We start from the raw sequence: 27,972 nt of genomic DNA on the forward strand, positions 1-27,972 counted from the left end.
CGTAAACAAACATTGATCAAAATTTTAATCAAATGTTGTAAAGTAGAAAAAAATATGAAACAAGATTGAAAATGAAATCAATAAATTTGGCATCTTGAGAAATTTTACTGATAGGATTTTTTCCACTCTTGGTATAAGACTTCCAACGAAAAGTTATAAAGAAATTGTCACAATCAAAAATAAAAATTTTCTCCAACACACACATGGTTATAGAAGGCACATGAATTTATCACATATTTACAACCAACTATTTGATTGCAATTGGTCTTTGAATATTTATCACTGTTCATCTATTGTAATGCACCCATACAAAGTCACTCGCTTTCAATTGCTTAGATGGTTCAATCCTTGCAGGTCTACTTGCAGTGACTGTCTTCAGTTGACCAGCCTCTATCGTTTTCCCTCGAGGCAGCAGTTCCTTATGCATCAAATGGTTATCTCTCTCTGTTGCAGCTGCTGCTGCAGTCATTTCTGGACATGATCCACTCGGGGATGTTTTCCCACTTTTCTGAAAGAGGATTTGAAATAAATTATAGAATTTTCATGGAGCAAGTTTTTATATTATGGAAATGGTTTATACAAGCTTTTCTATGCAAACACTAAAAACAGGACACAGCCATAGAGTGAATGCAGAGGAACCCATAAAAGACTATCTTCAGAATGGCCTTTTGAAGAGGTGAATACATATATAGAGAGAAAATGTCTGAACCACAGAAATAATTGGCCCTATAGGTAGATGTCTTCCAGATTTTACTGTGTGTGCATTCTTGGAATTCTCCAACTGAATCTCTGGGCAAAAACCAGCTGCTACTTAAATCCCATGACTATTGCTGAACACCTGCATAGAATGCCCAGTGAGAAATATTTTTTTTTTATAATTCTATGCAGTTTAAAAATTGTGATACTATTTTTAATCATTTTGGGATCAATTACCAAAGTCCAGAAAAGATAGCTATAAACCCAAAAAGAAAATTAAAGGAAGTGAAAAAAGTGGCTTTGTACAAGAGTGGTTCAATCTGACTGACTGGCATAGTTTTATTTTATGAAATTCTAAGGGAAACAATTTTGGAAATTTTTAAAGTTTTTCAAAAATTGGTCTTAGCAATGAGCTTGCCTTTCTCTTACAGCTAGGGTCACACGTCAAGCCTGGTCCAATAGTCATTCGCAGATATTCCAATGTCTGCTCATCCCCTGCTACAATGAAGTACCAGCAGCATAAGCTGGCTGCACACTGACCCAATATTTCTTGGCGACTATTTGCTTTCAAAACACTTTGTGTTATGACTTAAGGGTTTTAACCAATGTGGGGCCACAGATGGAAGGTGGCTCATTTGACTTGGAGTGGAGTCTGGAAGATCCTGATTATTCTCTTCTATCAGCCTGTCCCATACGTTCCAAGGTTGGTCATGTGTGAGTAGTGTGGCCGTTCCACCATAGGCAATGATCAACAAATGCTGGTTCAATACTCATCACAAGTTTCAGAACGAATTCCTGACAAGTACAGAGGTTTAACTATAATAAAATTGTGTCACAAACTTCATCAATATAAATAAAATGGCCTCTGACCTCAATTTATGTACATTTTGTTTTGTATCTCAAGTAAAACTATCTTTTGAATTTGTTGTTTTTTTTAATAATATGACTTTTCAACATTCCCAAGGCAGTGTCTTCCATTCACTTCAGATTACTGAGCACTACCATGTAAGCTAACATCTAAATAAAAAAAACCGATAGAATTCAGGTTTTACACTATCCACAATTTTCTCAGGGAAATGAAAATATAATAAATGAGCGAGCAATAGTTAAATAAAAAGCATGAAATAGCTCACATTCTTGAGCTGTTTGTGGAACTCAACAATTTCTTTTGCCTTCGATACCATCAGTTTTGAGACGTTGTGATACTCTTGGAAAGCTTCAACATGATCTTGATTATTTTGGTTGGTATTCTCTAGCTTGTGTTTCAAAGAGTCTTGTTTCCTGTTAAATGAACACATTAATCGAACATTAGTTTTGTAATAATGCAGAGATGAATCAAGAAAGGAATGTGGACTCAGATTTAATTACAATTCTAAGTTTACATGGCGAAATTAAAAGGACAAATTAAATTATAATAGACTTATACCAACACTGTCATATCAGAAAGCTCTTTAGCTAGTCTTTTCAGTTCTTTCTTCATTACTTTCACAGTTGTAACATCTTCAAATGATTGAACACTTTCACAGCAATGGTCAGATCGTTCGCTTGACTGGACAGTTTTACACAAACCTGCATTATGCGTTTTCATCATTCCAATGATACTCTGAACGTTTGCGGTCAAGGAATGACTGGCACCAGCTGACTGATTGAAGATGAAAAAATGGCATTCAAATTAATCTGGTATTTACCACATGCTCCATATAAAGCCTCCTCAGCCCTTAAAAGGTCATTTTAAATTTTATTTATTTATGACAGTAAAACTGCTTAATATTATTTTCTACAGACTGGTGAGTATAAATATGTTACTACCAAATTGTCGTCTAAATACTACAATGCGATAACTCAAAAATTTGTGATTTTTAGATAAGTACACAAAATGACACACCTCAGCGTGCACTTCGATATGCTGCAACAACCTAATCTCTCAAATTTGATTCAGCATTATTGAATAAACTAACAAATGAACCACAAGCAAGAAATATGAACATGCAAAACCTGTGTTGATGTAATATGAAAGGTTGTTGAACTAAAATTAACTTCATTGATTAACATTTTTCTCGTATAGATAAGTGTTTTTATTCGTGAAGGCAAAACCTCCTGTCATTTAAAGTAAATGCCTGGTGGCGACTCGGTATATCATATATGGTGCTGGATTTCTCAATTCACTCGAGGCACACAATCAAAGGGTCATTTAGCAACAACTAAATGAAAAACATATTCTATTGGCAAGATTGTTTCTTGCCCAATAAATAATGTATTTATGCATTTATTTGATGTGTTTCTGACTTGCATGATGTTGCTTAATAATTTAAGATTACACATTTTTATTCTTTCAAAGATTTAATAAGCTTTGATAAAATAATGAGCAATTTTTTTTTAGACTTTTTCACTTTTCCTATTAAAATTTCAAGTCCAACAATATTTATGTTGGTGCAGCATCTATTATTAAATCAGCTATTAGGGTATAGAATTCAAAACTTTATACAAAAAATTTGTTTTTTTAATCAGGGAAACCTTAGTGCTCCCATTGTCATACATTGAAATATATGACATTCATATTTATTATAGGTATCTTTTTCTCAGCCACCTCATTGGGCATTTTGCCTGTTGTGGCATTATATCTAAGTTTAGCACCCTATATTTTTCTGCAATTTTTTCCATGCACAAAATCTAGAAGTAGAACAGCTTTCTTTCTGCAGTGTATCTAGGGAGTGTAGGTTCAAGTCTATATTTACTATATCTCCTATATTTCTTTAATCTAGAAGTTTACCACATTTCAATAGCATGCATACTATATATGGGTTATTTTTACATTATTATCATTGAAGTTAAAAAAAAAAGCAAATTTAAATCAACGATTTTTTAACAAAACAAGTAATTTAAAAATGTCTACAACATGAATATTTTATTTAGCTAGGTAAATAAGTGCTGTTTAGTGTCTCCTGTAGGTGACACAAGGACTGAGGAGGTTATAATGAAGACAAAAAATTCCATTCATCTGTGAAATAAAGTATTCAATTTTAAAATAATCATTTTAAATCAGTTGTTTCCAGTAGCATACCTAAATAAAAAAGCTAATAAAAGTTGGCATACATGCCAAAAAATTCACACATCAGTTAATATATTGTTTCGAAACTTACGGCAAACTTTTAATGAATTACAGCAACTGCCATGAGAACAAACTTTAAGCTCAAGCTGTTATTACTGTTTTTTAAAAAGCAATGTTAAAATAAATTTTCTAAAACATTCTGTCCAGCTGAATAAGAAAAAAAGGAGGGATCTCTCCTATTTTAATTCCATACACTTTAATCCGGGGGAAAATACTGATCCTGAAAAAAAGATTTATTGTTGCCTAGTGGGCTGTTCTAATGAAAATTTCCACACAAGCGGTTGTGATTTTTCCCAAAAAGACATTATCGTCAACTCATGTATTTGAGTTAGTAATGAATACGATATTTTGGATACCGTTTGCTAAACATATCTGTGCTAGTTGATTTCACATGTAATTTTTGTTGCATATTGTCATAAAAACAACTTAATTACAAAGTAAATGCTGTTTATTTACATGTAGAAACTAATTTCTTCTAAATCGTACCTATAAAGCTTAACAGCTAGGTCCACTTGTAAAGTAATTCACTGATCATTTATCATTAAATGCTCAATAGTAATTTTATGTTAACGTTCTACGTAAAATTGGGGCTACTTTGCAGCACCCAAAAAAGCAGGATATCAAAAAATTATGATTTTTTTTTTAATCAGATTTTTTAAATTAAAATTAACTGACGGCTTATTGACTGAAACAAATCTTGTTAATCATTAAGAATGCATATTTTCATATCACCTATTTTTTTTCACCTGATCTCTGAAATTTAATTGAGTATTAATGAATAAAGTACAAATTTTTAACAATAAACAAACAAACTACAAGCAAAGAATACAAACACCAAAATTCTGTGTTTATGTGAAATGAAAGGTCATTGAATTTTCTAACCTGTCCCACAATAAATGGAATGTCAGAAAATTTCATATGGTAATGCGAGTGAGGGCTTGTTCTTAATCTTGTGCTTGATCCTTGATGGCCCATCGATGAAGGCATTGAGAAAATACTTCTGGCAGTTCTGGGTATGTCTCTTGTTTCTAAATGCTGCAGAAAAAGTAATAGTTCTCAGTGTGTGCTGAAAAGCTAATTTTAAAATCAATGTGAACAATAGTTTTGTTAAACAAAAAAAAAAAAAACCTGGTAACTCACCTTCAATTTTTATAGGCCTACTTTGCCCAGAAATTTATCTAAACTAATTACCTTTAGATTACTTTAGATTACCTTTCAATAAGATTGAAATATTTTGGAGACTTGCATTGGCGTATTGCAGAATTTTACTGTAAATTTACTTTATTGTCTCTACATAACTCCTAAATGTAATTAAAAATATATCAGGCACACACCTTTTGCGGTTCAGGTTCTGTGCTAATCTTCGCAATTTCAGCCACAGAGTTTTCCTCTACAGTAGAACGAATGAAAGGCAAAGTTCTCTCTGATGTTTGCGTCTCTTTCTGAAGTTTAGTAGGAAACATATCTAAATTATCATAAGCCTGAACTTCTTGTGGTGATGAAGAGATTGTCTTAGGAACACCATTTTGTTGTGAGGATTCGGCTCCAGATCGATTCTGAGAATGTTCTCTTATAATTTTACGGGTGTATTTCAGCTGCAATTCCAATAACCTAGATTGCACATCATCAATAGATAGATCTACACAAAGGAAAAAGAAGACTTAAAATCAATTATTTAGAAATAAAAATGAATGCAGCCCTATGAAATAGATTTATATTCAATTATAACTCAAAAAGAAAAAAAAAGTTGTATTTGTGGATCTAATTGTTTGAGATTTATTTCACACTGCAATATCAAAAAACATTTCACTGCTAAAACAAATTGCAAAGTTTGCACATGTCAAACCATAAGTACAAAACTTAGGCTTGTAAGGTAATCTGACCCTTTGGAGAATTTTATCTTTCCAGCAAGGCCATTCTTAAAATATCCCAATTAATTTAAAATATGATGTAGCACATGGGAAATGGATGCGATATGTATATAAATTCATCCTAACTTTTTTATGTAGAACCAACCCCCCCCCCCTTCCCCTCTGAACCAGTAAAAGTTGAGTATGATGATTGTGTCATTTCATGTGTTTATCATTCATACAGTCGAATCTTGTTTTAATGAATACCGTTATAGTGAAAGTCTACTTTTTGCGAACACGTTTCTAATCCCCAGATAAGTTTAGATAGAAACAATGCAAATAACTGGAATTCCCTTATAATGAAATTTTGTTGAAATAAAGTGATTTTACCGGTTTTTTGGAGTTTATTATACTGGGATTCAACTGTATCTGGCCACGAAAAAGTAGTGAAGTTCTTATGCAGCCTTAAAGAGTGAGAACTTTATGGAATAATTACCAGGTTCAACTTCAGCTTTTGGTTGATACTGAGGTTGTTGTTGACGTTGGGCCTTTGACTCCAGCTCCTTAATTCGTTCCCACAATTTTGAGAGAGCTTTGTGGACTCCTGTAATTGTTAAAAAAAAGTAAATGAGTGATAAGATAGAACATGAAGAGTGAAACTTTATTGAACATGAAACAGTTGCTGTTCTGTTTTCGATTCCCTGTATCCCATTCTTCCTTATTTTTGCAAAAGCAGATGTTTTGCCAAACATAGGAAAATTACTCTGGGACACTTTTCAATACCACACTTTCTTATATGAAAATATTTTCCCCACTAAAAGCTGCCACCTATTTGTTGTCGAATTTTTAATGATTGATAAATACATTTGCGTAATGTAAATGTATTTAGCTATTTATATGGATAGCATTTAATATATTCACGTGTCATTAGAATATATTTTATCTTCATTTGTTTTCAATAATTATTTTTTCCATTTTTGTAAGTTGTTTTCAAGTTCTTGTGCACCCTTTTAATTATTCCCTATTCCCCCTTAGGGAGCTCACCGCACAGGCTGGGAATCACTGACTGACATAACATACATGTGTCCTAAATCACTAAATCTTAGAAAAATTAATTCAGGTAATTAATTTAGCAGCCCACCCCTAAATACCAGAGCCAGGACCATCTTAACAACCCCATAGCCCCAGGACAAAAAGATGTTTTCAGGCTCCAACCTAGCAACCAATTTACACACTTAGGATACTCTACAACAGGGTTTTCAACCACTGCACTGTGAGAGGATCGTAGGTGTGCTGCAACAGTTTTTTAAATAAATTGACAAAATTATTTCTAAAGGAGTCCAATATCATTTTCATAACTTATCATTTTGTTTGAGAAATGTTAATTGTCTTTTTATTACAATTTAGGGAACAATTTAGCTATAAATTATTTTGTCTAAGTAATTAAATCATTAAAATTGTATATTTTTAAAAATTTCAATTCAAGTGTGTCACTACACTTCAAGCATGCAGAGTTGAAGAAGGTTGAAAAACTGCTCCAGAAAATCATAGTGACAAATCTCATTATCATGAGATCCTTATCCCTCTATGCACTTGAGGTCCCACGGGTAGGCAAGGCTGCAAATAGATACTCTGTTAGTTACGGCAAGGATTCATTTTGGATCCCCATGCAATGTTAAAGCAGTACGCAGCCCTGTCTGGGAAAAAGTTTCTTTCATAGGTCTCTTTTAAAATACACCCCCCCCCCCCCGATAAAAATAGCACCATCCTGGAATGGAGCCGTATCAGCACCATCCGCTGTGGGGGAGGGCACTTGTAACTCACTTAACTAATCTAATTATCATGAGCACCTCTACGCACTTGAGGCCCCACGGGTGGGCAGGGCTTCAGCTAGATACTTGGTTAGCTAGAAAAGCATTCACTTTGGATCCAGTGTAATGTTAAAGAAGCAGTAGGCGGCCCTGTATGGAGCTGGGCTACTACGCTGAATTTTTTTCACAGATGTGTTCAAAATACGATGAAAAATTATAACAATAATATCCATCCCGGTATGGGGAGCCCTGTCAACCTCCTCCACGTGGGGTGGGGGGAGGCGATCATGTAATTCAGTTGTATAAACACTCACGTTCACTTTCCGAAGCATGATAACCAGGTATAACACGATCAGGAATATCACCGATTTCATCCATCCTAGCAAAAAATAAACAAATAGTTTTGATAATTAATCAATAATTCATCGATCAAGTAATCAAGTCAAATCGCTAAACATGCCGAACTTGATTTACTCAAATAATTACTTCGAGTCTTGTTTTGTTGTTTTTTTTCCCCGGTTTTTAAAAAAATCCGAATAACCACTTTTCGCGGGAGATTTGACGGAAGGTAAACAAAATTGCTTGTTGCCACACACGCCAAACATAAAAAAGTAGCAATGAGGGGGAATAAAACTTGCAAATTCGATTTTCCTCAAAGTTTTCACATAAAACACGGATTATTTCCATAAAGTTTTTGAAAAAAACCAATAAAATTCACATTAGCAACTTTTTTGACATTGGTCAAGGAAATGACTGAATTTTATTGCTCACCCACCACCACCATCACTGGATCTTGCATCATGATCACCATCATCATCAAAACCGGTTGTGGTAGATGTGTGTGCAATAAAATTGAAGCCAGAAAGCCGGATATTTCTTTTTGTTCTTCCGTCTTTCATTGCGACCGGTTTGGTTAGGATTACGAGGAATTGTCGGTCATAAATAGGTAGGGTTTCCCCCACCCATTGTATTTTTTGCACTTCCGCAAAGAAATTCAGGGTTTCTTGTCGCATTTATAATACCCTTTCCAGACACAGTTGCATTTTTCTGTCTGAAGTTTTCCGTCTCGCGTGAAAGAAATGGCTCCCGAATTGACCAAGCCCGCACCCGATTTCTCGGGCGTCGCAGTAATCAACGGCGCGTTCAAAGACATCAAACTGCAGGATTACAAGGGCAAGTACGTGGTACTGTTCTTCTACCCGCTGGACTTCACGTTCGTCTGCCCGACCGAAATCATCGCGTTCAGCGACAGGGTCGAAGAATTCAAGAAGATCAACTGCGAGGTCATCGCCTGCTCTACGGACAGCCACTTCAGCCATCTTGCTTGGATCAACACTGCCCGGAAGGACGGCGGACTCGGTAAGATGAAGATCCCTCTTCTCGCCGACAAGTCCGCGAAGATTGCCAGGGATTACGGCGTCTACAAGGAGGATGACGGCATCGCCTTCAGGGGTCTCTTCATCATCGACGATTCCGGGAAGCTGAGACAGATAACCGTCAACGACCTGCCCGTGGGCCGCTCCGTCGACGAGACTCTCCGACTGGTTCAAGCTTTCCAGTACACCGACAAGCACGGCGAAGTTTGCCCGGCAGGTTGGAAACCCGGCGATGACACCATGAAGCCCGATCCGGATGGTAGCAAGGCCTATTTCGAGAAGCACTAAGATGGGTTTTTTTTCACGTTTTTTTTTTTTTTTTTCCAAACTTCAATTATGTGTTAGTAACAGTAGCTGTTTTTCTATGTTTTCAGTAACATATACTTGGTTTGAGGAGCATTTTAAGTTTAGATTAAAACACTTTTGTTTTGGTTATTCTGTGTAGGCCTATGTAATTTGTTGTTGATAATTTCTCTATTAGATAGAATTGTTTCAAACTTTTTAGAAATTTGGACATTAGGTCAGGTTTTCGCGAGTTTACCAGTTCGTTAAACCATGCATTTAATTTAGACTAACTGAAGTTGAAGTAGGTATAAATTTAACTAGTTTATCATGGAGTTTACATCATTTTCTAATATTCATTAATAGAAATTATCTGAATAGATATGTGCAGTTGAATGCTGTTAGCGCTAGAAGTTTAATTTAGTTAATGTGATTTTGATATAATACCAAGCTCGTTATAGCATCAGAATTGTGGGGAAACTGGTGGCATTAAATCCAGGTTGATTACATAGACGTAAACTTGTATTGGGCCCCGAAGTCTCCCTTAGGGGCTGTTCAAGTATTATGTAAGTAAATTTTTAGCTATTTTTGACCCCCCCCCCCCCCAGCAAAATTTCTTCATCAGCTCTGCCCCTCTGAATCCTAACTCACATTTTTATAAGGAAGGGGGAGGAGTTGATGACGTAAGCATTATTCAAACCCCCTTCCCCCCTTGTCATCAAAAGCCAGCAAATCAAACCTTCCCCCCCCCCCCCATCGATGACGTAATACTTGAACAGCCACTTAACTCTTCAAGTTACTTCGTCTATTGAAGTTACTTTTATTTTAGCATTGGCAATTAAATATTGTAAAGTTTATTTTTATCAATGGAATATACTTTCCATTGTATACCCCCTATACTTTTAGTTTGCACCTGAGGAAAATCTAAACCTTCATTAAAGGTATGGTATTTTGAAGAGGGTCTTTTGCTATGCTGTTTAAAACCAGTCATTTGGCTATGATGACATATGGCGTCGTGTCAATTTTTAGTCTATATCTCGTGTTACAACTGAATAATTCCTCGTACAGCTTTGAAATCAAATTGCTCGTTATATATATATACGAGGAGTATTAGTTTAATTGATGCCATGGTAAAAGTGTGCACCTAGTTCAATTACCACATGTTTTTTAAGTCTAGGATTTTTTTGGGGGTTCTTTGATAAATTGATTAGCAGGTAAAAATATTTTATACAATTGGTTTTTTAGAATAGTTTCTTGAATTTCGGTTCAATCTCATTAAGACCAATTTCTTTAATATGAAACTTTTTATATTGCACGTGATCAAATAGCTATTGTATTAATTTTTACAAACTAATTTGTTCATGAGAGCTGTTTTGTTTCAACGATATGTTAGGGTCTTTATTTGTTATATATAATTTAAAATGTTTTTTTTATTTTACAAAGAATCTGAAAGGTCAAAATTGAATTTCAGAGAATTGAGTCAGCAGTGAATATGTAGTTTTATCAGCTGTTTTTTAATTAGTATTCTAGGGTTAAGCATAATCAATAGCAGCTATGTTTGTTTTGTAATATATTTATTTACAATAACCCCAGAAGGCATGAAATGCACTTATACTGGAAGAAGAGAAAAAAAAAATCCTTGAGTTTTCTATGACCAAGGGTTTGAGAAACTTTACAAGAATTTTTATACTTACGTTTATATATACATGTGAATAAGTTTTGGATTTGGTTTAGGTTGAAAGAACCTTATATTAAATATAAAAGATTGAATATTTTATATTTGGGCGTAACATGCTATTGAGTCTGAGTCTGCATCAGTGAAAATTTTCAGCAAAAGGAATTCGTGAATATATATACCAGCCTATGTTTGAAATTTGGGCGAAAGAAAAACAAAAAAACAAGGCTTGACGAATCAAAAAATTCTATTTTGGTCACTATGGCAACATGGTGCCTATTGTCACGTCCTATATTAAAATAGTTACATTGTGTAGTTTTGTATTGCCTCCAAGGGTTTGAAGTATGCTATATCCCAGAAAACTTAATTTTTTGAACCAAGGGTTTTTGGATATAGAAATTGTGTGGGGTAAAAGTAATTTGTTTTTCGTGAGCAACTAACAAGTTTAAATAATACATTGCATTTGTGAATTTGGAAGCGGATAATCTATTCAATTTAAGGCTTTTTACACAAGTTAGACTTAATTATATAATCGACTAAATTTTAAGTACTATGCAGTACTATTCTATTGATTATGCTAGACGTTAAGGGCTGTTTGCATCGGTTTTTAGTTTCTAAAATGGTTTTGATTTAGCCGTAAAATTGACTGAAAAAAAAACCTGGTTTACATTCCATCTCCTTGCGTGGATCTTGGTACATCACAAGCAGTGAAATTTGTCCCGCCTGATATATTTTTTAAATAATTGCAGTAAAATTTTTATTTTAGACATCTTACTATAATTTTCAAGTTTGGAATTGAAATTGTGGAATTCTGTAGAAAATAATTTATATATTTTTTCAAAGTTGAATTTTTGTTTTTAAATTTAAATATTGTAAAAGGGTCTTGACATTTAAATTCCTGAATTGTGGGTTGAATAACATCATGCACCAGTAGACGTAGCCTCATATTGTCAATGAGCATTGACTGTTTGGAACAGTTATTTGAGAACTTGAGTGATTAATTTGATTTAAATGCTGTCTTTAAACAGGTCTTAAAACGCAGTGTTTCGCTTAAGCTAGATATGACTGGCTTATCATTAATTGTAACAGGAGTGTGTGTACTGAATTACAGTCAATGTTCATGAGTTATTTTAATGTAAAAAAAATATTTGTTTAAGCATTCAATTTTAAACAATACAACTTTGAATACATAAGTTTAATGAGTAGGTTTTAAAACAAATAGCTAAGTACATATTAACAATAGGTAATGTATTACCCATTGTTAAAATAGTTTTGAGTACATGTGCTTTAAACATACACGATTACTTGTTCAATAATTCTGAACTAAGAGTAATATAACCACTGGCGTATGCAAATAGGGTGGATGGTTTGGGGTTCTAACCCCCTTTTGAGCCAAGATTATATTGTGTAGTAAAAAGACCCACCCCAGAAGGAAAAAAATCAAACCCCGCTCGAGAAAATTCTGCGTATGCTTATGAATATAACTATTCAGGCTCAAAAAATTTTCATGTTAAAGTTGCTTTTATGATGAAGGTAAACTCATAAATCAATGATTAATCAAAATTTAAAGAAGCATTAACAATCACTTTTGTGATTGTTAATGCTTCTTTTAATTTTGATAAAAATTTAATTGTTAATTTTGCTTAAGCAAAAGTGAATCAGTTACTTTGACTTCACTATGCTAGATCTTCTAACACGGGAGAGTAGAAAAAAAGCATAGTATTTAGACCAGCAGTTCTCAACAGTGCTCTGTGTGCATTCACCAAGGGCTCAGCAGCTGCTTGAGGAAAATAGAAACTTATATTTTTTAAATTTACTATTTCTAACCAATAAAATAAATCTAACTTAGAATAAATAAAAAAAATAAGCCCAGGCTCAATTATAGAAATTAGATTAGAAAGGGCTCGGCAAGTCCAAGGTTGAGAATTGATTTAAATGGAAGTTTAAAAAGCCAATCCGTGCAAGTCAATTTTGTCTGAATCACTTGCATATTACAAGTGCCTCTTCATTGTTAAAATTTAGTTGCCAAAAAGCATTGTAGTTGCTTTCTTCATATTGGAATAGTAGATGGTGCCTGAAAGTTTAACCCCTCCATTTTCTTTAAAATCTTTTTAATATTCATTGACTAGTAATATCTGATTACTAAGTGTTAATCTGACCATCCAAGTAGTCACTGAAATTTTCAAAGCACTTAGTCATTGTTGAAGTAAGGGCAACTCTATAACCTAGCATTAGGAAAAAAAATATCTGGGTTGGGCACATTAAAATTGGAGTTGCATACTGTCAAACTAGACGCGACTCAGGCTGTCCCTTCCGGGATGTAAGGCTGGAGTTGCATACTCGCACACATGAATTTAAGTGATTTAAATTTTGTTTCGGCCATCAAAACACTTTCATCGATATTTAGTTTGTATAATCTTGACTCAAAAGCGCTGAAGTCTGTATGCAAATTGAATTAGGATGACTGAAATTATATTTCTCAATTTATTTGAAAACGAAAATTTAACGGGTCTGTGTGCCAAATTTTTTCATTCCTAGAATTGACATCGTGCCCCCCAGACTTCCAAGTCTATCTCCACCTATGACGTCGGGGCAAAATGTCCGTATATTTGCGTGCGTATTTAATACCGTGAAGTGTCATTTTGAGACTATTCTGAGGATCCGCGGGTGTGGCGAAAGTTTGAAAACCAACTGAGCTAGAGAAATCGAAATGTCTCGAATTGTCGCTAGAAGTCATCAAGGAAAAGCGACGTTGGGGGAAAAATGTTAGTGATGTGAATACGTTTTGAGCCTTGAATCGTGTTGGTAGGTATTGACTTAATCGAATTATCTCATCCTCATCATCGGTTTTGGATTCCAGTGCCGTCTTAACGCATGGCCCACCCAGGGCTAAAAAAAAAAATTCGTAGCTACATTTTTTCGATAATTCAATAGGTAGGGCTTCAGTGAAATCACTTGGCCTGCCCCCCACACCATCCCGCCAATGATGGTATCGTTTGTTAACTATTTTAAAGACAATGTCTGGTCTATTTTGGTTGTGAACTGCTCGAGATATAGCGGGAAACCATTTTTTACGAATCGGGGCAGCGGGACTGTTGTGCCCAGATGGAAAGAGATATTGAAGTCGGCGCGATATCATTGAATGCACCTTTTAGGAATGTGCATCTGACGATACCATTGTTTTTGACTTGCATTAGGTACTTCCTGAGATATGAGTGTTTAAACTTAAAGCTTAGTCTCTCCTAAACTTTTGTTCCATTGCCCCCTTAAAAAAAAAATTAACTCTCATTTCCCCATGGCCCCCCCACAAGGGGTGGGCTGACAATTCTCCAGTCCTGGGGCGATTTTCACCATTTTTTGTTTTTTCACGCTTCTCAACCTTTTTTGACTCGAGGAGCCCTTTTTTGTACATAAGTTTTACGGCAGAGAACTTGTAGGCCTCTTTTATTTATCTATCGAATTTACTGATTTATATTTTTCTCCAGTCGCTGCGGAGCACCGGTTGAGAACCCCTGCCCTGGACCATTCCATCGCCCCCGGGAATCGCTGGTTTAAAGGATTTCGTCACGCAATTATATTAGCTAATTGTATACGTATTCATGTCTAAAACGTATTTATAGTGAGTTGATTTCGTAATGCAAATTATAACTGCAAAAAATTTCAACTGCGATTTCCTTGGATCTTTTCTGCTACTTGCAGTAGATTGAAATGAATTTTACAATTTTTTCAAAAATGACTAGGCTGACTTTTTTTCAAAGAGGGGAATACGGAATCTGAAACACATAAGGGCGTGGTAGCCCAAGTCGATAGATACTAGCCTTAAGTACCAAGGGATGTTTAGTGATGTCGAGAGTTCGATACTGGGTTCGTCCGTCAGAAACGACACAACAAGGATTGCTACCGCAGGGAGTCCCTCACCGAGGGGTTAGCGCACTGTCACAAATGACAGCTTGAAGAAAACTGCCGTTTGGAATCGACTACAAATTGTAAGTCCCGGTCTAATTTGCCCTCCTGTGAGGAAAATGACCCTGGTGCGATAATGATCCAATACGTGAAATTGCCACAAGTGGGCGAAGTTGCCAATTATTACAGAAATTAACCAAAAAAACGCCTATGGCGGAAGATGAAGCAATTCCACAAATTATCAATTTTCGATAAAATTTATAAGTGGGTAATTACTAGTGGCCAAATTATACTAGGTGTCCCGGGAAATACGCCGCAGTATTTTTTGCCGTAAGGAGTTCATCGTGAGGTGACATGATTCATAGCCTACGTAAATTTTTTTAATTTTACTAAACTTATTTATAGATGAAAATTTTCATTAAAAAACGATTTTTTTTTATTAATTTTAACGTGACATTTGTGATGTTCATATGATTTTTTGGAAATTACAGGATTCAAAACTCAAACGTACAAACATTTAGGGGAAGTAGAGAAAACACAACAAATCACATAGGAATGTTTGACCGGAAACCTAAACTAGATCAGCTGGAGGACAAACGAAGATTCAGAAAGAACAAGCCAATAATGGGAGGAAAATTTTTTTACTTAGCGATACTTTCTTAACGCGTACTGTTCTCGAATTAAGTTTCACAAGTGATCATAGTTCTTACCATGCACAAAAAAAATAGAATGAACGCGATCATTAATTAGATTGTTTTAATTATAATTTTCATCTGACATTTGATTTTTTAACGGTTTTCTTTTGGGAAATGTACAGGGTGATTCAAAACTCAACGTACAAACTTTAGGGAAGATAGGAAACCCCAACCTGATCAGCTGGGGGATAAACGAAGATGTACAAATGACAAGCCAATAATGGGTGAAAAAAATCTTTATCATGTTCTCTATTATCGCTAAATAATCTTTACATGGCGTACTGTCCTCGTGTAAAGTATCACAAGTGCTCGAAGTTCTTACGGTCTACAGTTATGAATAAAACAAAATTGTGATTGTTTTGTGTTTAACTCCCCAAGCCACTTAAAAAGTTTGTACGTTGAGTTTTACCCTGTATAATTCAATTCTGTTAATTGCAATAGCTTTTCATTTCCCCTCCGTTCCCGATTTTTTTTTTCACATCTGTAATAACTAAATATAATTTTCAAATTTATACAAGTACAAAAAAAATATGGAAAAAAAATTTACCAAGGAGAGAGGAGAATGTGTCTAGAGTGAAAAAATGACCCACATTGTAACTGCAAGTAAATATCAGTATGAAAAACAATGTTGAACGGATAGGACTGAATACGTACATAAAAAAAAAAATTTGGAAACTTTTAAAATTTGTATTTTTTAACGGCAATTTTTCATATTTTGAATCACGATTCTCCCGTAATTTTTTTGAACAAATATGGTCAGGGAGGTTTCCGAATTCCTCGCGTCAGGGGTGAAAAAACCGTGAAATACAGAGCTGCCGGTATCGACCTATTACGGAGGAAAGTTTGTAAACAAACTAAAGTTGGACGCAAGTTTTCAAAGCAGAACTATTCGGTAACTATTTTTTCTTTTAAAATATATGTACTAACACTGATTTCATTGCTTTAAATATTTTTTGTTAATAAGTTTCCTTCAAAAGTTTTTTTTTTTAATAAGTTTTCCCGATTAGAGACGCGGTTTCTGGTTCTCGCAAGGGAATCTATATTTACAGCTATTAAGCATTTACTTTAATTCAAATCACTATTGTCTAATCCACACATACACAATTGATGGTGGGGGAGGAGTACTAACGTATGACCCGCCTAGTTCTTTGGTAACGCATATAGAATCGCTGAGTGGCCCACAGTCCACTCAGCTATTCTCTTACCTCGCAGTAAAGGTGGTTAGCTGAAGTTGGTTTTCTGTGGTTCTCAACTTCGAGGCGCGAATGCCAACCAATCAACTCCATCTGTTGCAAAAGGCGTCCGCGTAAAGCTCGTGACGTCACTGGAGGTTCATCTATAGCAATTGAATACAGCAGGCCAAAGCATATTCAATGGTTATAGGTGAGATGTCCTCCAGTGACGTCACGAGCTTAGCACGGAGGTCTACTGCTATAGATGATGTTGGCCGATCTCTCCGTTAAAGTCTCGCCACAGAGAGCAACAGGCCTACAAATGGTACAAATATTCAATCATTACACTTCACCTCTGAAATATAGATGGCAGCAAGGAAAAATTAGACAACATTAGATATGCACGCTTACATTTCCGGCACAACTCACTAGGTAGTAAATTTCCCATGGCGATAGACCTGAGTTGTGCTCAGTTTGTAAGAAAGAGGCTTGGTAAAACATCAACCGTGGGGGCCTGTTGGAAGTGCCTGGTCTGTTGAATCTTCACATGGGAGAAATATTTTAAATCTTGTGTGTGGCTTACACTACTTTTTTTTAAGTATTGTTTCCATAGGAACTGTAATAAAAATAATTTGTATACATCTTTTCATGTATATCCTCTATACCTGTGTTTCTCAATCACGGACCCTGAAATTCATATCGGGTAGCGAGTGATTAGCTGTTTCATTTTTCTTCATTCATCTTCTATTGATCGTGTGTTTGACCGGCATTTGACTCCAAAAAATTAATGAAACCGTGCCGAGGGCTTGAAAAGGTCGAGAACCACTGCTCTATATACTCTATGTATAGCACCGTGGCCTTTAACCCTCTGTCCGGCACAACTGATGTAATAGGCATAGCGTTCTTTTCTAGATTGCACTAGCGTTATTGAGTAGCTGTCTCTTAATCTAGCCAGGTTTGAGTGCAGAACATTCAGTTCACTCAAAACCTTACTGAGTGTGGGCCCACATTCAGTACATGGTTATTTGCCCTTCTCGACATATCCTCCTGGATCCATGCCTGTCATTAAGTGATTTTATTCTGTCCATTTTTCTGTTACCATCAACAACACCACCAGCTGTAATCATTTATAACATGCACACCAACTACTATGGCTTGTGTCATTTTTGATAAAAAAACAAATGCACACACTGTGGAACCTGGGCCATCGTATTTCTGCTTTCCCCGTATTTCTGCCCATGCTGACCAAGAAAAAATATCGGTGAGAGGTTATCATTATAAATCGAGAGGTAGCATTATAATCATTCACAACTAAATTTATAGTGTTGTTGGTGTCTCTTAATTGCCATTGTTGGTACTACCATAGAATACAGTTATAAGTATTTATTTGCGACAAAAAGTTATAATTGATGTATAAAATTCAGTTGTTCTATACTGTAAAGTGGTATAAAGTACTTTTGTGTACTACATGGAAAGTAGCTTCATGGCAGCTTCATTTACGAATTCAGACAGTAGATAGTGCAAAATACTGATATAATACACCCTCAAAAGAAGGAACAAACTGATGAGGAATTTGAAAATGTATCAAAGGTGATTCTGAATGAAATATAAGTAATATATCTAGAAAATATCTGTTTCCTCGATATCTTGTGCTGAGGGAAAAAAACAATCTCTAGGCTATCTTTCTCTACCAGTTACTGATGTCTGTCTCTACTTCAGTGCCTTGTGCCACAGTGCAAGAAATAAGGAAGGCAGGGGTCATGTCTCTGGTGGTGTAGAAGTGGGGTAGCGCCCGAGTGGTGTGGTGGTAAGATGCTTTTCTTCCACCGTGAAGGTTGCTGTCACGGGACCCGGGGAAGAAAATAGATAAGATTTTTCCCCTAACGAGCTTGAAGTGACCATCGATATATATGGTACCTTCATTTCCAACCCAATTCATTAATGCCGTAAATTGCAATATAGCAATATTGCCAGGTTTGGTAGTAGTAGTGGTGTAGATGGTAGCATGCTTGTCCAATTTGCATGAACGCTGGGTTTGAGTTCTGGCAGAGACCAGATGAATTTTCCTTCAGAGTTCACTTTGGCATAATATCCAGAAAATATGTTACCTTAATAAATATCGTTGTAGAGGGTTTTAAAATGTCAAAAAACGTATCGTTATAGAGGGGGTTTATCATAGTGAAGGATATCATTGTGTATCGAGAAGAGTTTAATATTAGACTATAGGCAATTCCAAACAATATTTGAAAAAATATTGTGGAGGGATCGAGTATCGTTGTTGTTTCCACTATTTTATAAAATTTTCATTAATTTTCTCCCCAGAAACAATGATGTTCAAGCAAATTGCTTGCCATCTCTTTAAGAGAAGGCAGTGTAAGTTATGCAGTGGGATGCACACTGGTATGATGCAAGCATGGCAAACATTAGAATTTGGCAGCTCAGATGCACTACAACTCAACACAGCAGTAGAAATTCCAGCATTGAGAGCTCCAACTGATATCCTAGTCAAAGTTCATGCATCAAGCATGAATCCTCTTGATGTTATGATGCTAGGTAAGTATTAGCTTTTTTTTATCAAACAATATAATTTTTATGCCTGAGGAGCTGCGGTGCGAAAATTTTTTTTCCAAATGTTTACCAATCGACTGCTTTTACAAGGGGACACCAGTATCGATTGGTAAGGGACAATGCGAGGTTATGGTGTCACAAGGAATTTTTCTCTAATAGGGTTGTTAATAAATGGAATAGCTTACCTCTGGACGTAGTAAATTGTAACACAATGGACACATTTAAAAAGAAAAAATATGATAAACATGTTGGGGTAAATCAAAAAGCTATTCATAATTAGTCTAAGACAACCATAATATTCTTTATGGGAATTGTATAATATTTTATCATGCGTATATATTGTTTATAATTTTTGTGATTGTGTTTTTAATTGGGTTGCTGTATTTTTGAATTATGTGACATCCATATTTGTTATGGGCAACTTTTTCTCAGCCAACTCGTTGGGCATTTTGCCTGTTGTGGCGTTGTATTTATATTAAATGTTCGTTTATAGTTGCAAGTGACAAGTCCAGTGAAAGCAGGCATATAGAATGCATATAAGTTTTGGTTTCGAGTGATAAATAAAATCTGAGATTTATATCCTATCATGTTGAAAAATATTCACTGTGGTTGATAATGAAACTTTTAGATGGGTCCACCATTTTAAGTTCCTCCAGGACAAAAGAACATTTATGTACAATTTCTAGTGTATATTTAAAGCCGGGGAGGGGAGGGCAATCACCCCCTGATGACAGGCCTGCTTTTAGAAAAGAATTTTTTTATACATCAGTCGTTTCTTTTTCACTGGGAATGTCAAGATTTTTAGGTATTGTCTAGCAATCTGAGGGGTATAAATCGGTAAATATTTTGTGATATACAGGTATTGGTGGGAAAAGAGATATGAATCACAAAAGCCTGTATTGAATTTGTGTTTACTTTAAAGGATTTTTTTTTATTAAATTCATTCTTTTATCCAATAAATATTTCAGATGGATATGGTACTACAGTTCTTCATTATTTGCGTGGATTGTATGAACTGTCTCTGACACCTAAACAATTTCCCCTGACTTTGGGCAGAGATTTCTCTGGAACGATTGTTCAGATTGGAAGCCTTGTCAAAAATCTTAAAGTTGGTGATGAAGTAAGTGAGAAATAGGTGTTTTTTTTTTCTTTTAAAATACTTTTGTTTATTTTCTAAAGCTGAAATTTTTTCTTAAATTTTTACATTTTCAATAAAATTTTTCTTATCTGATCTTCAATGAGACCTTTGCTCACCCTGTCATTCAATTGATTGATTGAGGAATGATACCTTTTTTTAAAAAGATTTTATTATTGAACTACACAAAAACTCATTGAGACCCTCCCCTGATCTTGTACGAGTGGGCAAACAATGGGGCATATCTTATAATCCGTTTGCTGAATGTTCTCATGGATACGTATAATGAAAAGCTCTTACATCAAAAAATGTATCTGGTCAATTTTTTTCTCCATAGAGAGCCTATCGTTGCTGACTTTTTTTTCCTCCAAATGCTGTAAATAGGTGAGAAATAATGTTCTCACTCAAACTGTGAAAAGGTCATTTTTGAAAAAAATGTACAAGATTTTCTTTCATTATAGGATGATGATACATTCAATTTCTGTGAGGCCAGGATCGATCATTCAAAAAGGAAAATTACCAGCATATTTAAAATTCTACGGAGGAAGTTTTATAAAATGCGTGAAATATTTAGGTAACAATGGAAAATAAACACCATTGATTCCTTCTCCATGAATTGATTTCTTTATCGAAATGTGTTGCAATATGTCGCAAATTTATAAACAATCAGAGAATTAAAACAGATGAAAAAAGCATCAACAAAAAATATCAACTACACATTTGTTGTGTTTTTCAATTTTTTGTTGGCATTTGTTGTGATAGCTGGATTTCTGGTCCTTTCCATCCGAGACCATTTCATTTTTTTAACTTTTGAGAACGGAACCCATAGTAATCAAAATGATCATAAGGATCAGGTTTATTTAAATTATTGAAAAAATGTTGTTTTCACCAGTTTTTATTGATCTTATTGTATTATTTTATTATATTAATATTGTAAGTGTACATACAATTCATAGTACTCAAATATATTCAAAGTTCCAATTTGCTATAGAAAGGCACAAACATAACCCTCCTAAAAAAATAAGTTTTGTTATAATGAGGAGAAAATTTACAACATTAAATTACTCCTAGAAGAAATATTACCTCAGTTTTCAAGTTTTCTACTTCAGATTTCAAACATAGTTGATGATGACACTACTTGGACACACATACACATAATTTATAAGTTTCGCTAAAACACTTCTGACACTGCTCCCCCACCTTTGAAATTAAAATTGTAAATTCCATATATATGTGATAGATCACGGTTGAGGATGGTTAGTAATGTAAAGCCCACCTGATTAATTTCATAATAAGAAGCAAAAGCTTTTGATGCCATGAAAAAAAAATTCAACTTGCATGCTATTGTTTCAGTCATGTTTGATTGTGCTTTTGTTTTATAGGTTTATGGCGTGATTGGCGCTCAAAGACCAGGTTCTCATGCAAATTACATCACAACTCCAGCCCCTTATGTAAGCATGAGGATTTTTATTTTATAACTGAATTAACTGATTGTAATAATTTTGTTTGTGATTATATATGTTGTAAGACACTAGTGAGAAATTTACATAATCTTCATTTTTCATTATTCCATTCATTCCATTAAAATGATTTTGTAGGTTGCCAAAAAGCCAGAGACTTTGAGTCATACTGAATCTGCATCACTAGCATATGCAGGCCTTACAGCATGGTCTGCATTAAGTACATTTGGTGGTCTGTGTTCCAGTTCAGCATATTCAAAAAGGTTGGCATTGATTTTTTTTCTGAGAATTAAAATCCATTTCCAATCACAGCATTTAATTTCATTCACAATATAATGTCTTGAGTTATGAGTATAATTTGTTCCTGAATTATAATCATGAAAAACCAGTATCTTTAAATAACTTTCTCATAGAGAATGTACTAATAGAGGTCTCTAACTTGTTCCACATACCTACAATGCTAATAATCATTTCCAAATGAATTAGCATTGATACTGTACAATGCATTTTATATAGAACTAGCTGTAACCCTCGGCTTTGCTCACGTGAATTTGGTCATCTGAAAATTGTTCTGCAATGAGTTCCCCCATATAACATTTGCATCCCATTGGGGATTAAATTTTCAGAAATCCTCTCGTAGAGGGATTCTCTGTATTACAAAATTACAAATACTGACCAAATTTCATATTTATAGCTTCTGCTGTTTGGACTCAACAATGATTGTGGTATATAACTTTTGAACCTCCCCCCCCCCCCCTCCACATATCAGATGTTGAATTTTGAAATATCTTTTTTTAGTGAGTTTCTCTACATTACAAACTAAAACTACTGGCCAAATTTCATAATTATAGTTTCAGCGGTTTTGGCTTAGCATGATTTCGCTATATAACCTTTGAACCCTCTTATGACCCTCCCCTCCCTTATGGGTAGAATTTCAAAAATCCTCTTCTTAGTTTGTTTTTACGTCATCAAATAAAACATGTTTTTTTTTCAGAAAAAAATTCAGGCCTGAGTTTCTTGTGTTATTTTACTTTTTTTTGAAATCGTGTCAATCTTTTACTGACTAGCTATATTGTAACAACACATTTGTATACTCATGTGAGAGAACGAGAAAAGACAAACTCGGGACTAAAATAAATTATAGAAAAGGGTCTGTGATTGAATGTATGTATTATTTGGCATTAGTATTCATAATTAGGACGAATTGAAAGGGATACAGTGGTAAGCTCACAATCTAGGCAGACACCAGAGTTTGATAATAGAGCAAATAAGCATCAATATTGGGATTTTAAAAAATTATAAGGGATATGTGAAATCTATCCTCCGAAGGGACCCATAACATTGGTGCCCATGTCTAGCAGACATGGTTGTAGAGCTACAAAATCAACGATGGTTTCTTTCATGGTCAATCAACTCAGAATTTAGATTAGTGAGAGCAAATTTTGTGTTTTTACTGTGTTCATCTACCTTATGTAGTGCCATCAAAGCATAGAAAGCTGTTCATTCATGGAAGGTAAATGACGAAAAGCAAAACAAACTTATTGATGATTTTATCACTCGCGTAAGCAACGTTCACTCAAATTTTTTCATTTTCCCAGTTCCAATCTCTTTTGTTTGTGGGTGGTAAGGCTACCTGTCATATGCACCAATAGTGTGTTTAGTATTTTTGCATGCACAGGATGCATTTTTGATGTACTTAGCCATGCCAGCGAAGCTTTTTTTCTGGAGCGTGCTTCATAGTAGGGGAGGTGCCATAGGATCTCTAATACAAACTGACTAAAGGGAAAAGGATCGATCGCCAGATGTTCTCAACAGAACACTGAACATTATTTGCTACTGAGAGGCTTCATGTCAATTTTGGCATGCCTGGGGCATTGTAATTGAAAGTTTTTCTTTTCCATGATTTGTTCACATGAGTGGTAAGCACCTTTTATGCATCTCTTACAATGTTGGGTGGGAACGGAGCCTGTTTATTATGTATTTTTCTGGTTTGACTGTGCTGCAGTGCTCTAATGTCATCAGTCAGTTGAGCGCAAGATTATTTGCTGGCATCTTTACTGTGAAGCTATAGATAGAATAAGATGCAATAAAATAATTTGTGCTCTACTGATCAAGAGCTCATCAGATAACATGATGGGAAATGAGTTAATTCAGTCTGCATTTATTCCCATACAAAATCATAAGCGATTAGTTGAAGATGTTTGCTTCATTCATTAATGAAATATGGAAAAGAAAAAAAAAATTCAACCTAATTTCCCTGAAATTAATGTTCTGTTTGGTAAAAGATGCCAGTGAAAGCCTTGTGCTTCACTTTTTTCCTATGGTTTTATTTATCTTGATTTGGTTTGTATTTGTTAAGTAATTTCTTCTAAATGAATTTTTTATGTCTTTCTATGTATAAATTCTTAATTATGGATATGGTGATCTGGCAAATACTGTGTTTTTATATATATACAGAGTAGCTGTATTTGGAGGTTCAGGAGGTGTTGGAACTGTTGCAATACAGGTAATATCACCTAGATTAATGTTTGAAAGTTTTATTTGTACCATCATATATTAGTGATCAGCATAGCACTCTCTGACACAGCATTGTGAATCAAAACAGACATTAAATTTTGAAAAATTAGCATGATTTATGTGTCCTAAAACATTTTATTTTGAAAATAATATTAGATGATGGTTCTCCCCTCACTAAATCTATTTTGACCTATTTTTCTCAATACAAAAATTATTACTATTGGATTTTTTTTTAAAATCTTTTTTGTATCCTTTCGATTAAAATTTCAGTGCAAAGAAACAATGTTTACATAAGTTTCAATTTTCATAATTTATTTTTGCCATCAGAATTTTCTGAATATTTCATGTAAAGAACTATTCTGTATTTAATTTATTGAAGATTTTGAGGACATGGGGTGCTAATATCACAGCTACATGTTCAACCGATGCAGTGGATATGGTGCAATCTCTAGGTGTGGATGAAGTCATAGATTACACTCAACAGAATGTTAAGTCTGTATTACAGAGTTCAGAAAAGTATGAAGTGATTTTCTTAATTTTTTCATAAACTGTGTCTTTGAAATTGCTCTTCTTAGGACTTTGATTAGATAGTGATAATTCTTGTGTTTTTAATTTTTATTTGCTGGCAGACGTTTAAAAGAATTCTTGAGTATACAGTAGAACCCTTATTTAGCAAGGAGCTGAGAACCAATAAAAATACTTGCTACATTTGTATTTAAAAAATGTAATTGATGAAATTAAGTGCTTTAGCAAGTGCGTGTAATATAATATCGCTAGTTGACCACTGTTAAGTAATACTGGTTGTAATTATTTCAGAAATGTTGAATACCTAATAAATAGAAAACAATACTTTAACTAAGTAAGATTGATGGAAAATAACTCAAGTTCACAGGCATGCACATTAGTAGATTTCTTCTTAAATTCTTATTGATCATCAACGCCCCTTTCCCTCATGGAACCCAGTACAAATCTCGGCAAACTGTGAGTCTAGAATGAATCTTAAGGTTTTTTGTTTTTCAGTAGAAAAGAGCTCGTGAAAAATCATGGTAAAAAAAATCTATCAATTAGTTGATGAAATTAATCTCAAGTTAATAGTCGAAGCAATTAAAATAACTGCTATCTCAGGTTTGTAACATTGAACTACCCGCTTCCCCCATGCGTACTATAAAGTTCCATCAGAATAAAAAAATATTTTTTCTTTCACAGGTTTGATTTTATATTGGATACAGTGAATGGTAAAGCTTATGAGCAGTGCTTAGATTTATTGAAAAAATGGAAAAATGCCAAGTATGTGACAACTGTATCACCGACACTCAGAAATGCTGATCAATATGGAATTGTTCAAGGAACAATAAAATCATTTCTGGAAGCAGCTACAGATACTGTTGCGGTATTTATTAAACTCACAATTTTTATTCAATTCGAAACAATAAATACAAAATTACAGGTACAAAATAAATGCAGAAGCACGATTAGAATACAAAATTAAAATTATTATATTGTAATAATTGTATTGTAAGTAGTCAAGGCGTAAAGGTATGAGGTTCTCTATTAGATTTTATTGTTTGAATAATCAATTTCCCAATTTCTTCACTGTGTAATTTTCAAGTGGTAGCAATAACTGAGGTACAGTTTGTTTTACAATGTTTGTTTTTTAATGCAATGAACACTTTTTATGATCTCTAATGGTCAATCTGTTTTTCTTCAGAGTGTTAAAGATGGTCGCTCATATAGATGGGCTTATGTTTTGCCAAACTGTTGTGCTTTGAAGAAAATTGCTGAAATGGCAGATAAAAAACAGGTTAACCCAAGATTTTTATAATGCTTTTAATATGAAAAAAAAAGAATTTTTGTGTAATATTTTTCTACTATTTTTTTGTGTTCTCAGTTCATGTTTCGATGCAGAATCATACTCATTATTTCTTCTGGTGTTAAAAAGTTTAACTGAAATTACCTTGGTGATCTTGATCTGATGTACTGAATTAGGGAATTAATGTTTGGAAACTTTGATAACCAGTTTATATCAAGATGGCATTAAAAAAATTGTATTATCAACATAGTATGAGGATGTTAAAGTCAGAGTGGTGTGAGTCACATTTTTAACAATTCTGACTTAAGGCTGGAAATGCAATCTAGAAGTGCTAAACTGTTGAAAGAAAAACTGAACCAAGTCCCAGCTTCAGTAGTTTGCCACTAGATTGGAAAATCAAAAATTTTTTAACATGAGACTCTATCACAACAATTCTAATAAAACCTTTTTCTCAGAGGATTAATTGGTATGAAAATTAATAGACTTACAATCTGACATTAAACTTGGCTATTACTAAACCACACATGCACCTCACCCACATTCCTCTGCGGAATTTCTAATGAATTGGTGATTCATTAAATTCAGCTGTAGAACCCTCTACCTGTTTTTTGGGTTGACATAAAATATGTTTAAGAATTCTTACAGAATAATTAGTTGTCCAGTTTGTGATAGTTTTGGTATGGTAGCTAATATTATTTGTAAGAGACAAAAAATGGCCAGGGCCAGGTGTCAGCAATATACTGTTTTAACATAATTTCCTTTGTCATAGGTGTAAAATTATACTGTGTAGCCATGTGGTTATAGTAAAAGACTTGTATTGCAAGTGCCTAAATTTGAACCCCACCAGCAGCAAATTGGCTGAATGGTTTTCTGTGGTTCTTAACTTTGAGGGGTGAATGTATGCCGACTCCCCCCCCCCCCTTCTTACAAATTCTTGCCTCAGAGAGCAACAGAGCTACAACAGTACAAATATTAAATCATTACAGTTCACTCACAATTTTAATATAGATGGCAGCACCAGATGAACACTCAGACTGTTAGGTGCATGCACATTATCCACACAACTCATTCCTCAGTAAATTGCCTATGGCAATATACCAGAGTTGTGCTCAATTTGAAAGAAAGAAAATATTTCTCACATTTTCTTAATACCTATAGAAATATTGGGTTTGCAGCCCTTCTAATATCTTTGAGCTCTTTCAATGTTTCAAATAACTTCATGCCTATGATCATTTAGTTATTTTATCTCAACAAACCTTCTCCCTTTGATTCAATCAAGAGAAACTAATCCATACAAGGTGCAGATAACTGGATTTCATACAAAGATGAATTTTTGGAAAGGATATTCTACAGGCTTCTCTTGGGAATTAAACCAATGTTCTCTCTCAATCTGGGTAAAAGTGTTATACCACTGTACTACAGATGTGTAACTGGTAAAACAGTGTAATGATTATGTAAGCTGATTATATAAGTAGTATTTTAATTTCAGATCTTGCCAGTGATTGATAAAGTCTATACATTTGAAGATGCTCCAGCCGCTTATAAGAAAATGTGTGAGGGTCATGCTAGGGGAAAGATAGTTATTGATCATGAAGATATTGCTGAAGGTGTTTGCGAGAAAGATGCAGAGCCAAACGAACAAGGTAAAATGGCTTTGCAGAATTGATTACCTGACTGAAATATTTGCTATGGTGTATGAGCCATGAAATTGATCTGATGTAGACAATACTGTTTACATTCCTGATCTGTGTACAAAGTTTTATAAATGTTAGATATCTGACGATAAGCAAGTTTTGAATGTAGCAATTACCTGTGGAAGCATAATTTGTTACTCCTAGGCTGTAATCAGATTTACAAGAGTAAACTTGTCTGGAAATAAGTTTATCTGTGATTTCTTAAAATATGTATGAGTT

General features: G+C 34.5%; 3 protein-coding genes across 4 annotated transcripts; 2 read left to right on the forward strand and 1 right to left on the reverse strand.

The window, feature by feature from the left end:
* LOC149064775 (uncharacterized) lies at positions 1 to 8,254 on the reverse strand. The gene is made up of 8 exons (XM_089254787.1): positions 7,953 to 8,254; positions 7,781 to 7,845; positions 6,152 to 6,259; positions 5,140 to 5,444; positions 4,688 to 4,840; positions 2,127 to 2,338; positions 1,830 to 1,977; positions 1 to 508 (listed from the first exon to the last, which is right to left on the reverse strand). Exons 1-8 carry the CDS (start codon positions 8,069 to 8,071, stop codon positions 287 to 289), a joined length of 1,332 nt encoding a protein of 443 aa, XP_089110913.1. The 5' UTR covers positions 8,072 to 8,254; the 3' UTR covers positions 1 to 286.
* Positions 8,255 to 8,304: 50 nt separating this feature from the next.
* Prx2 (Peroxiredoxin 2) lies at positions 8,305 to 9,277 on the forward strand. The gene has a single exon (XM_089254788.1). The coding sequence runs from the start codon at positions 8,546 to 8,548 to the stop codon at positions 9,128 to 9,130; it is 585 nt and encodes a 194-aa protein (XP_089110914.1). The 5' UTR covers positions 8,305 to 8,545; the 3' UTR covers positions 9,131 to 9,277.
* Positions 9,278 to 16,219: 6,942 nt separating this feature from the next.
* On the forward strand, positions 16,220 to 27,932 carry LOC149064777 (NAD(P)H oxidoreductase RTN4IP1, mitochondrial). Of its 2 annotated transcripts, none has more exons than XM_089254650.1 (10): positions 16,220 to 16,289; positions 18,892 to 19,122; positions 20,106 to 20,257; positions 21,655 to 21,723; positions 21,871 to 21,995; positions 24,190 to 24,238; positions 24,629 to 24,765; positions 25,456 to 25,639; positions 25,958 to 26,050; positions 27,549 to 27,932. In XM_089254650.1, exons 2-10 carry the CDS (start codon positions 18,897 to 18,899, stop codon positions 27,723 to 27,725), a joined length of 1,212 nt encoding a protein of 403 aa, XP_089110776.1. In that variant the 5' UTR covers positions 16,220 to 16,289; positions 18,892 to 18,896; the 3' UTR covers positions 27,726 to 27,932. The 2 variants fall into 2 exon arrangements, with proteins under 2 accessions (XP_089110776.1, XP_089110777.1); XM_089254651.1 differs by lacking the exon at positions 16,220 to 16,289 and adding an exon at positions 17,036 to 17,139.
* Positions 27,933 to 27,972: the final 40 nt, after the last annotated feature.

This window comes from Pholcus phalangioides, unplaced genomic scaffold (genome assembly GCF_987345545.1).
Source record: "Pholcus phalangioides strain wild (caught in Gottingen) unplaced genomic scaffold, Ppha-v1.0 ptg000042l_1, whole genome shotgun sequence".
NCBI lineage: Eukaryota > Metazoa > Arthropoda > Arachnida > Araneae > Pholcidae > Pholcus > Pholcus phalangioides.

Coding starts and splice junctions, on each gene's coding strand:
- LOC149064775 (XM_089254787.1), bottom strand. CDS start 8,071: ATGTTTGGCGTGTGTGGCAACAAGCAATTTTGTTTACCTTCCGTCAAA. Junction 6,260..7,780: donor TCATGCTTCGGAAAGTGAAC/GTGAGTGTTTAT, acceptor TAACAATTACAG/GAGTCCACAAAGCTCTCTCA. Junction 509..1,829: donor TCCACAAACAGCTCAAGAAT/GTGAGCTATTTC, acceptor ATCCTCTTTCAG/AAAAGTGGGAAAACATCCCC.
- LOC149064777 (XM_089254650.1), top strand. CDS start 18,897: ATGATGTTCAAGCAAATTGCTTGCCATCTCTTTAAGAGAAGGCAGTGT. Junction 19,123..20,105: donor TCTTGATGTTATGATGCTAG/GTAAGTATTAGC, acceptor TAAATATTTCAG/ATGGATATGGTACTACAGTT. Junction 24,766..25,455: donor GTATTACAGAGTTCAGAAAA/GTATGAAGTGAT, acceptor TTTCTTTCACAG/GTTTGATTTTATATTGGATA.
- Prx2 (XM_089254788.1), top strand. CDS start 8,546: ATGGCTCCCGAATTGACCAAGCCCGCACCCGATTTCTCGGGCGTCGCA.